The following is a 12,111-nucleotide window of genomic DNA, read 5'->3' on the forward strand; positions in this document are numbered from 1 at the left end:
GGTAATTAGGCCCAGGACATACTTCATTGTATGGGAACTCCTTTAGCAGGGAGACTGAGATGGTGGACTGCCAACAGCTAAAACTAACCCTTGCCCTAACCCTAACCTTAACCTTATCTCAACCATCTTGCTTTATACTTTGCAGCCAGAGGAAAGTTTTCACAGATTCCTATTGGCTCAAATTCTACTTGTACTTCTTGAAGCCAAACTGAGTCAAATATTCACTTGATGTCAAGGCTATCGCTCTCTCCTCACCTTTGGAATTCAATTTCTATGTCGATGATTGGACCAAGACCCTGTTGAACCCAAAATGAGCATCAATGAGCAGGTTACTGTTGAGTATGTGCTGTTTGATAGTGCTGAGAAGGGCACCTTGCATTACTTACCTAATGATCAAGAATACACTGACTGGGTGGTAATAAACCAGATTTGCCTAGCATTTTATCACCAGGTTGACATTTTATTTTTAGGTATGTCTATTGCTGTTCCAGATACTCCTTTGTGAACACTAGTTGGTCACCTGACTTAATAATGATGGTAAAGTGAAGGATATGCTGAGTCATGAGTTTCTGGACTATGATTGAATACAATTCTGCTGCTGCTGACAGCTCACAGCATCTCATGGGTGTTCAGTTTTGAACTGCTAGATTTGTTTGGAAACTATCCAATTAATTACAATGGTAAGGTTGCACAACAAGACTGATGGTGTCCTCACTGTGAAGGATTGTGCAGTGGTTACTCTTACTAATACTGTAATGGATACATGCATCTGTGACAAGCAGTTTGATGAGGACAATTGAAGTAGGTTTCTCCTTTATTTTCATCCTCACACCACCTGCCTCAAGTCACCAACAAGTATGCCTTTAGGACCTGGCCTGCTCCATCAGTAGTGATGTGATCTTTGTGATGGACATTTAAGTTCTCCACCCAGGTTACGTTCTGTCTTTGCTTCTCTTAGTGCTTTCTCCAAGTTATGTTGAACACGGAGGTATATTGATTGTTCAGCTAAAGAAATGCAGTAAGTGGTAAACTGCAGGAGATTTCCTTGTTCATAGAATCACTGAGTCATAGAGACAAACAGCATGGAAACAGACCCTTCAATCCAATTCGTCTATGCAATCTAAGTTTCCCAAACAATACTAGTTCCACTTGCCTGTATTTTTGGCCCATATCCCTCTAAACCTTTCCTATTCATGTACCTATTCAAATGTCTTTTAAAAGTTGTAACTGTACCTGCATCTACCACTTCCTCTGGCAGTTCATCATGTTTGACCAAATGCAATGAGATGTCATGGGGCCCAGAGTAAATGTTAGAGACCCTTAGGACTATTCCATACCGGCTGTAAATCACTGACAGGTTGGTCTGTCTTACTGGTGAAACAGTATTTACCCAGGGTGGTGATGGTGATGTCTGTACATTAGCTGTATGTATGATTCTGTGAGCATGACTCTTTCAGGCTGTTGCCCATCGTCGATATGTCAGTTCTTCTCATTGTGACGTAAGTCTTCCGATGTCAGTGAGAAAGATTTTGCAGGCTGTGGCTCTGACCTTTCCAGTCCCTAAGTTACTGTTGCATAGTCCATTTACTTTTATTCTTATTCCATATTTCATTAGTGATTTGGTACAACAGAGTGACTGCAAGGCTATTTCAGAGGGTAGTTAGAGGCTGGGAAAGATGATGGTGAAGTGGTGATATCATTAGAGGTAAAAACAATGACTGCAGATGCTGGAAACCAAATACTGGATTAGTGGTGCTGGAAGAGCACAGCAGTTCAGGCAGCATCCAAGTAGCTTCGAAATCGACGTTTCGGGCAAAAGCCCTTCATCAGGAATAAAGGCAGTGAGCCTGAAGCGTGGAGAGATAAGCTCGAGGAGGAGATATCATTAGTCTGGTAATCTAAAAGCCCAAACTAATTCTCTGGTGATATGGCAGTTGGTGGAATTTAAATTTAATTAATAAACCTGGGATTATAAAACCTAACTCATTAATAGTAGCAATGAAACTATCATCACTTGTTGTATAAACCCAACTCATTTACTTACTGGTATGGTTTAACTGGTATGGTGCAACTCCAGAGCATAGCTGGTATCTCCAGAGGTTGGAAGAAATCAGTCCATGACTTGTCAAGATGTAAAAACCATTTAATCTTCCAACAATCATAATCCAGTTGGTTACCAGAGGGAGTTCTATCAGAGTTTGTGCCTGGGATGAGGAAGTCCTGGCCACCAAAAACTGCTTGCCATGGCAGATTTGGCCTCAAACTCAGCAGCACCACAGTGGAAGCTGTGGCTGCTGATGATACAGTACTCCCAGGATGGAGAATTTTTCACAGGACAGGTAAGTGAAATTTTGGGGAGAGTGGTTCCCACAGGGTGGTGGTCCTGTGGAGGCTGGATCATGGGGTTCAGAAGCAAGAGCAAGGGGTAGCTTTAAGCAGACTTCAATCTGATTAGTGCAGTTTGAGGGACACTTCCAAACTCTCAACTGTTCCTCCCCTACTCCAAATCAACAGTTTGCCTGCCTCGATTAAACAGTCAGGTGGAATGATTCTATGTTTTCTTGACTGGAACTAAAATAGTTGCTCGCTCTCATTTTCCCAGTGTATAGGTTCAGGCGTCTTGAAGACTAGTCCAGCACCATTATGACCATGCTGTGCCAGGAAATGAAGTATCTTATTGCTGTTGTACATTGTGCTGTTTAGGTACCAATGCTGAATATGCGTCATTATCAAGATGGCCTATTGTTTTTTTATTTAGTAAGCTGTTTTCTCTAAAATCAATAATACCAAAATTTTGCATCACTATGACATTTCCACTGAAATAACAATTAATCCCTTTAAGTTGATGATTGTGATTAGCTTCAGTGGAAATACTAATAGATTCATGTTAAGATTTATTACCAAACAATAATTTCTAGTTTGTTTTAAATGCAGAAGTTCTGACAGATCAGATCAGCTATCCACTTCAAGATCCAGATCTGCAGATGACTCCATACAACCAGTATCCCAGCATGCAATTCTCTCCAATGGCAGCACCCCAGCCACAAACACACTATTCTGCCCACAATTATTATCCACAGTATTCAGCTGAAGGGCATTATTCACCTAACTCATATGAATTAAACAAAACACAGTTCCTGGGCCCCAGTGATGCTGATACAGGAATACCTGCAATGAAAAGACCTCGACTCAATCATTCATCTTTGCGAATAAAGGGTGAGGAGGAGCTGTGTGTGGTGTGTGGAGACAAAGCCTCTGGGTATCACTATAATGCACTAACCTGTGAAGGATGCAAAGGTAAGAATGCCATTTACATGTCACAATGTTTTATCTTCATTTATCATTTATGAGATATGTCTGGATTCATGACTGTAAAAGAGTTTTCACACATAGTATGAACAATTGTATATAATTTGAAGATTTTCAGATTTAAAAGTTGCAATATTGTACATAATAAGAACTATGTTTCATAATTTAAGTATACTATCAAATACTTATTACTATTTTGTAACTGCAACAACTATAAAAAGAAACAGTCCTAAATCATGTTCAAATTTGATAACCTTACAAATTGGATGTGAAAATCATGGTGTTTCAGGAAGTAAATTGTGATTCAGTAAGTACACATATTTCTGTTGCATGTCTATATGATTGCTTTATGCAGTCTGTACGACTTCTTTTGTTGATTGGCTACACACAGTAGAGGACTCTGTTATGAATTGTAGCCTCCACAACCAAAAGTTCAAACAGCTAGGATGTGCACCTCTATTCTGAGGGTAGGTGAGATTGTCATTGGTAGGTATAGAAGATTGATAGTGTAGACTAATCTGTCTGAAGTCCTTCCATTGATCTTCCTCTTCTATCTATAGAAGAACATAAGGAAACTGGCTCCTTTCAGAGCTTCAAAACACTCAAAATACATTGCATGAAGTACTTTTGAATCGTATTGCCACTATTATCTAGTGTGAAACCCAGAAGCCAATTTGTGTATAGCAGGTTCCCACAAATGTATTAATCTGCTTCTACGATATTGATTGGGCGATACACATTGGTTAGAATACTGACAATATTTAACCTGTTCTTGTTCAACATACCATATGTCCAACTGAGAATGTAAACTTGGTTTAATGTATCAAATGAAAGAAAACACAGCATTCCCTCTACATTGTGCTGTACTATTAGCTTTGATTTTTGAGCTCATGTTCAAAAGCAAGACTTTAATTTGCAACCTCATGATTCAGGGGTGAGAGGGCAACTCAGTAAGCTACAGTGACACCAAAGCATAGCAGAAGGATGATTTATTGGGAAATTATTGCTGACAAAATTTGATGGCTATAAGGTAAATGAAACATTAAAACAGTTGTAAGAAACACTAATGAGAACTTATGTAACAGCTGAAGTAATAAAGAATCAGGGAAAATAAACAGCCTGACTATATTGGATCTTCTTAGTAGGTTTATTAAACAACTTTTGTATTATGGTGATTGCCTAACAACCATTCTTGGGACACTGTTATGTTGGACAGAATCTTGCACATGTGCATATTAAAAAATAGCCAATGAAACAAAACTATACTACCTACTCATTTTTAATGTTACAATGACATTCCTGCACCCAATTGTTTGCCATTCATAAATTACTGCTAAATTTTTAATTCTGTGCTTTTCAATTAGGAGGTAAATCATTTGTATTATCATTAGATTTGATCTGATAAACATATTTTGCTCTGTTCTCTGATTTTCATAAAGATACAGGGGGATTTCAAAACAGAAAGGAGCAAAAATATGTCACAAATTAGTTAAAAAAGAGGAAAGAAAGATTGGTCTACTTAAGTAATTAACCATTTATGTGAGACTGTCTCATTTTCCAACTAGGATTCTTCCGCAGGAGTATCACCAAGAATGCTGTGTACAAATGTAAGACTGGTGGGAATTGTGAAATGGATATGTACATGAGGAGGAAATGTCAGGAATGTCGACTGAAGAAATGCAAAGCAGTAGGAATGCTGGCAGAATGTAAGTAATTAAGATACACATACAAAAAAGTCATAAAACTATAACAACCAGAGTTTTCTGATGTTCCACTGGCACCAACTTGAATTTTGAAGGTTCAGAGATTCTTTCATTAAAGTTTTCAAGATATTAAGAGGAATTGGTAGGACAAATAAAGAGAAATCATTTCTGCTGGTTGAGGGCATACAGTTTTTAGCTTTTTAAAAATATTAGAGCCTGTTCTTTTGGAATAGAAGTTATAAACACATTTAAAGTAACTCATGAAAGGAGTTTGAAATTTTTCTGTAAATTGCATTTGATGCTAAAATACATGTCAGTTTTAACTTTGCAGATTTGTAGATTTTTGTTATTCAGTGGTATCCAATGGTGTAGGGAAATAACAGGCATTAGAAGCCAGTTTTGATCTTAGATTTGGGAATTGTTCATTGGGCCATTTCCAACAACATGCTCCTGCATCCTGCCCAACAGTGCCACTTTAACAGTAGGGTGGGGAGCAGGGACAAACGGGAGCCAGGGGTGTGGCCTCCATAGCCTGTTCAAGGTAGAAGTGGATGTAGATGGAGCCTGAAATATTCATGCTCGAAAGCTTGTCTCTATTCCCTAGGACTCTGGCCTTGTTCTCTGGCTGAGTGTGAATCCCATATACCTCTACCTCCCTCACTGCCCTCATTTCCCATGACCCTCTTCCCTCCCATACCTTCCCTACACCCTAGGTCATAGCATGCCCCAAAGATCCCCACTTCATTTTTCACCTGCTCCATTTCCTTTATTCTTCCAATATGCCATCACCCATCGTTACCACTCACCAAGTATTCACAATGTTTAGTATTCTTGAGCCTTTTAATAATACTGGAAAGCCCTTGAGATTCTCTTAAAATTATTATGATAAGAAAATAATCATTGAGAAACAATTTCAAAAACACTGCTATCTGATTAAGATCTTACAAATCTTCTGAGAAAACAAATTTTATGTACTAGGCCAGACCACTCAAAATATTCTTAAGCAGGCAGCCCAGACCATATTTGTTTCAATAATTGGAAGAGTAGTGTCCAGTGAAGAAGGTGACCTCCGATTACAACAGGATCTTGTTCAGATGAGCCAATGGGATGAGAAGTGGCAGATGGTGTTTAATTTAGATAAATGCAAGGCGCTGCATTTTTGGAAAGCAAATCTTAGCAGGACTTATACACTTAATGGTAAGGTGCTGGGGAGTGTTGCTGAACAAAGAGACCTTGGAGTGCAGGTTCATAGCTCCTTGAAATGGAGTCGCAAGTAGATAGAATAGTGAAGAAGGTGTTTGGTATGTTTTCCTTTATTGGTCAGAGTATTGAGTACAGGAGTTGGGAGGTCATGTTGCAGCTGTACAGGGCATTAGTTAGGCCACTGTTGGAATATTGCGTGCAATTCTGGTTTCCTTCCTATCGGAAAGATGTTGTGAAACTTGAAAGGGTTCAGAAATGGTTTACAAGGGTGTTGTCAGGGTTGGAGGATTTGAGCTATTTGGAGAGGTTGAATAGGTAGGACTGTCTTCCCTGGAGCATTGGAAGCTGAGGGGTGAACTTATAGAGATTTATAAAATCATGAGGGGCGAACTTATAGAGATTTATAAAATCATGATGGGCATGGATAGAATAAATAGGTAAAGTCTTTTCCCTGGGGTCGGGGAGTCCAGAAAATAGAGGGCTTAGGTTTAGGGTGAGAGAGGAAAGATATAAAAGAGACCTAAGGGGCAACTTTTTCACGCAGAGGGTGGTATGTGTATGGAATGAACTGCCAGATGAAATGGTGGACGCTAATACAATTGCAACATTTAAAAGGCATCTGGATGGGTATATGCATAGGAAGGGCTTGGAGGGATATGGGCCAGGTGCTGGCAGGTGGGACTAGATTGGGTTGGGATATCTGGTCAACAGGGACAAGTTGGACCAAAGGGTCTGTTTCCATGCTGTACATCTCTATGACTCTGTAAGTGTACAGTGAAAATTGCCCAGAGTAAGTTGCTAGCCTGAAGAAGGGCTCATGTCCGAAATGTCGATTCTCCTGCTCCTTGGATGCTGCCTGACCTGCTGCGGTAGTGGGACTGAACAACCCAAATGACCTCCTTCTTCAAAGACTGCAATTTCCCCTCCGACGTGGTCGACGATGCTCTCCACCGCATCTCCTCCACTTCCCGCACCTCTGCCCTTGAACCCCGCCCCCTCTAATCACCACCAGGACAGAAACCCATTGGTCCTCACCTTCCACCCCACCAACCTCCAGATACATCGTATCATCCTTCGTCATTTCCGCCACCTCCAAACAGACCCCACCACCAGGGGTATATTTCCCTTCCCACCCCTATCAGCGTTCCAGAGAGACCACTCCCTCGTCAGGTCCACTCCTCCCACCAACCCAACCTCCACTCCCTGCACCTTCCCCTGCAAGCACAAGAAGTGCAAAACTTGCGTCCACACCTCCCCTCTCACCTCCCTCCAAGGCCCCAGTGGATCCTTCCATATCTGTCGCAAATTCACCTGCACCTCCACACACATCATTTGCTGTATCCGCTGCACCCGATGTGGTCTCCTTTACATTGGGCAGACAGGCCGCCTACTTGCAGAACGTTTCAGGGAACACCTCTGGGACACCCGCACCAACCAACCCAACCGCCCCGTGGCTGAACACTTTAACTCCCCCTCCCACTCCACCAAGGACATGCAGGTCCTTGGCCTCCTCCATCGCCAGATCCTGACCACACGATGACGCCTGGAGGAAGAGCGCCTCGTCTTCTGCCTAGGAACCCTCCAACCACATGGGATGATTGTAGATTTCTCCAGCTTCCTCATTTCTCCTCCCCCCACCTTATCTCAGTCCCAATCCCTGGATTCAGCACCGCCCTCTTGACCTTCAATTTTCTTTCCGACCCGCCCCCACCCCCTCTCCGGCCTATCACCCTCACCCTCACCTCCTTCCACTATCGTATTCCCAGTGCCCCTCCCCCAAATTCCTTCCCCCCTATTTTATCTCAGCCCACTAGGCACACCAGCCTCATTCCTGAAGAAGGGCTTATGCCCGAAATGTCGATTCTCCTGCTCCTCAGATGCTGCCTGGCCTGCTGTGTTTTTCCAGCACCACATTTTTCAACTCTGATTTCTGGGATGGCATGACTGATATATGAAGAGGAACTGGATTGGTTAGGACAATATTCACTGGAGTTTAGAATAATTAGGGGGGCTCTTCTCATAGACATTCTAATATTACGACCAGGGTAAATGCAGAAACGATGTTCCTGATGATTGGGGAGTCCAGAACCATGGATAATAGTCTAAGGATAGGGGGTACACTATTTAGGACCAAGATGAGGAGAAATGTCTTCACCTAGAGAGTGGCGAGCTTGTGAAATTCTTTAACACAGAAAGCAGTAGATGCCACAACACCAAGTATTTTCAGGAAAGAATTAGCTATACTTCTTAGGACTGAAGGAATCAGAAGGTATGGGGAGAAAGCTGGAACAGGCTACTGAGTTGGATGATCAGTCATGATCATATTGAATGGTGGAGCAGGATAAATGGCCTATTCCTGCTCCTCTTTTCTATGTTTCTATGTATATTATTCTAATTTCACATTGCAAGTTCACAATGACTGAGTCTCCACAGCCTTCTAAGTTTGAGAATTCCACAGGCTCCTTACTCTTTGAACTAGGAAATGTTTCCTCATCTCAGTCCTAAATTGTCTACTCCATATCCTGAGACTGTGTGCCCTGATTCTGGACTCCCCAGACAGGAAAAAGATCCTCTTTGCATCTAGTCTGTCTATCTCTGTTAGAATTTTATATGTTTCAATCATATTCTGTCTCATCCTTCTAAGCTCTAATCATTACAAGTCCAATCAGATCCATATCTCTTCATATGACAGTACTGCCATCCCTGGTAGTGCCTAGTGAACCTCCTCTGCACCTTCTCTAATGATAAATATATCCTTTCTTAGGTAGGGAGACCAAAACTGCATGGTGTTGATCATATCTTCACTAAGGGCTTGTATAACTGCAGTAAGATACCCTGTTCTGAACACAGACCCTCATGCCATGAAGGCTAACATACCATTTGCCTTCCAGTTGCTTGCTGCACCTGCCTGGCTACTTTCATTGACTAGTGTACAAGGACACACAATATATACCTCCCAATATATCATCATTTAAATAATTACTGTTGCTTTCTGTTTTTCAGACTAAGATACATAATTTCACATTTAGCCACATTATAATACACCTGCCAGATGCTTGTCCACACAAGTCTCCTTGCATTCTCCTCATATTCCCACCTATTTTTATGTCATCAGCAAACTTGAAAATGTTGTATTTGATTCCTTTATTTATGTATATAATGAATAACTGGGGAAAAAGCACTGATCCCTGAGGTAGCCTACTAGCCACTGATTGCCTCTTGGATTGAATACTATTCCTAATTTATTTTGTAAACTATGATTGAGCCACGTTTCATATTTTATTCATTCCAGACAGGAATGAATAATTGTTGTAATCCATACACACGTTCTTCAAGTATGAACCATAGCCTATTCACTGTCAACTCTTTTAGTAAGTTTCCCCAAATTATCCTTGTAAATTCACTCTTCATACCTTTCCTTTATTTAGCTTCAGATTTGACAGCTTCAATCTCTACCTTGATGATGAATTCTATCATATTATAGTCGCTCTTCCTGAAGGACCCCACACAAGATTGTTAATTAATCCTTTCTTATTGTCTTTCTAGAATAGACTATTCTCTGTTTGGCTCCTCAACCTTTTGGTCCATTAAACCATCACAAGTACACTTCAGAAAATCCTCCTCCACAATACCATTGCTAGTTTGTTTCACTTTAACTATATGTAAACTAAAGTCATCCGTGGTTACAGTTCCATGTCTGGAAAACAGACATCCAAATCCTAGACTTTCATCTTCCATTTTCTGCAGTTGCTAATTAACTAATCTTTTCCCTTAACCTTCACCTTTGATACTTCTGTCCTCAGCAAAATCTCCAATAGTCTTTTAATTATTGAACTGAATACAGGCCTATTTTGTTCTATTATTTTCAGAGTTCGAATTGAGTAAATGGCTGGCTGGACAATCCAACACCATAGTCAACACTACTATATTAACACCACCAGACCCAATTGTCTTCTGCCAAAATTATCCAGTAACCTAAATCATCCCAGAGAACTAAGATTACATGTGCCTTCTTATCTTCACTATCTCAGATTTCCTAAAATCCTTTTCCCTTTCCACCTGCATTCCAACTTCCAACAATGTGCACAAAATAAAGACAGTCTGAATTTCATAACATTTGTCTAAGTATCAGGTTCATAGAATTCTCGAAATGTTTTTCACTCTGAGGCCTAGCAAATGTCATAAACACATCTGACCAAACTCATCTCGTTAACTACCTACCCTGCTTCTATGGAACCTCCCCTTGCCTGATTCTAGTTCCACCTTATCACTCACTGTATTCACAATGCTCTCCACTTCCAGGATTTTTAAGAATGAACTGGCAGCCCTGACACTGGCACAGGTACCAGACAAGCGCAATTAGTTCAGAGCTGCCCAGCTCAGTTCCTGATGTTTGCCCATGTCATGGCAGAGAGGGGAGAATTCATGCCCTGCATTTTGGCCAGGAACCTGGACGTTCTGCTGGATGGGATGGTGGCAAGGAAGAATATCCAATTTCTCTAGGACCAGAAGTAAGAGTAAAGACACCAGACCATGCCAATCAGGTCAGAGATTGCTACCCAGGTCAGTGCAATCCCATCCTTCTGGAGGAATGTGCAGCGCTGTGGGAAGAAGGTCAGTGATCTTCTCCATTCCACTAGTGTGCCACTATCATTTCTCAATGCCACACACTCACTTGGGCTCTGCTCCTGTCATCACTTCCCACAAAGTCCCATCCTTTGCCACTCTCACTATTTCCTGGAAGATCTCCTCCTGCTCACTCACACATGAAACTGTTTCAAGTGTAGTACTGTACTAGCTAATGCAGTGCTAAGAACTTGACACAAAAAATCTTTTTAATCAGAGAATCATGGTACCACTTTCATTGGTCTGATCAAAGTAAGAACTCATGGTAATTAGTTTGGTGCATTATACAATCTTTGAAAAGCCCAGTAATCCTGCACCTATATTGTTTTTGCTGTCCCTTTACATGGAAAATGATGGTTGCCAAATTTAAACTACTGAATCAACTCAGAAGGTCATCTCACTCACTGTCTCACACACACACACACAATCAGTTCAGTCTGAGGTGTGGTATTTAACGTGCATGCACATTCTGTAAATCTGTGTCCTGTGAGGGATATTAGAGCCTGCAATGTCAGATGCCAACATCTGTGGATGTGGGATTCATGTGGGCCAGTGCCCATGGAGCGCAGCCTGAGGTGTCCAACACGGAGGTCCTTCAGAGCAAAGTGGCAAGCTGAATTTGCCAGATACCCGCTCTGATGTCCATGCCAAGGTTTTCAGTACCCAGATTTCTCAGTGATAGGATAGGAAGCTGCATATTAATGAAGTCAGATGTGCAGTTAATAAGGTAATTAACAAGTAATAATCTCTCCTTTGCAGGCAACTTTTCATTGCCTAGTGAGAATTGCACTTCAGCACCCAGTACCTGCTTAAAAGATGCAGCAAAAAGCTAAATGATCTACAGCAACAGGAAGGACAGTCTGAGGAAGGGTCACTGGGCCTGAAACATTAACTCTGGTTTCTCTCCACAGCTGCTGCCAGAAATTCCAAATGTATTTATTCCAGCAATTTCTTTTTTTGTTTGTAAAAGATACAGCAAGTTGTTCCCAATTTCAAATTAGGCCTCACAGGAGGTCTCACATGATTCTGCCACTTGACAGTCCACACTGTTCAAGGCCCTACTCAATTTTGCCCTTCAGGTCCATACAAATGAATGAATTAATTAAAATATTGTACCTTATAAATTCAACTGCTACTTCTCTTCTTGTTCACCGAAACAGGGAATGGTATAACTATCTCTATACTCCCAGGGCATCCTATAAACATCTATGTACTCCCAAATCTCTTACCTTTCTTCCCCAAATCTTCCAAGCTCACAATTGGTCAAACT

General features: G+C 41.3%; 1 protein-coding gene across 3 annotated transcripts in view; it reads left to right on the plus strand.

The window, feature by feature from the left end:
- LOC140467213 (bile acid receptor-like) overlaps positions 1-12,111 on the plus strand; it is a 156,546-nt gene that overhangs the window by 100,753 nt on the left and 43,682 nt on the right. For all 3 annotated transcript variants that reach the window (XM_072563431.1, XM_072563432.1, XM_072563433.1), the window contains 2 exons: positions 2,935-3,297; positions 4,875-5,015. In XM_072563431.1, coding sequence (XP_072419532.1) covers positions 2,935-3,297; positions 4,875-5,015 — 504 coding nt within the window. The remainder of the gene's footprint in view (positions 1-2,934; positions 3,298-4,874; positions 5,016-12,111) is intronic.

This window comes from Chiloscyllium punctatum, chromosome 45 (assembly GCF_047496795.1).
Source record: "Chiloscyllium punctatum isolate Juve2018m chromosome 45, sChiPun1.3, whole genome shotgun sequence".
Taxonomy (NCBI): Eukaryota; Metazoa; Chordata; class Chondrichthyes; order Orectolobiformes; family Hemiscylliidae; genus Chiloscyllium; species Chiloscyllium punctatum.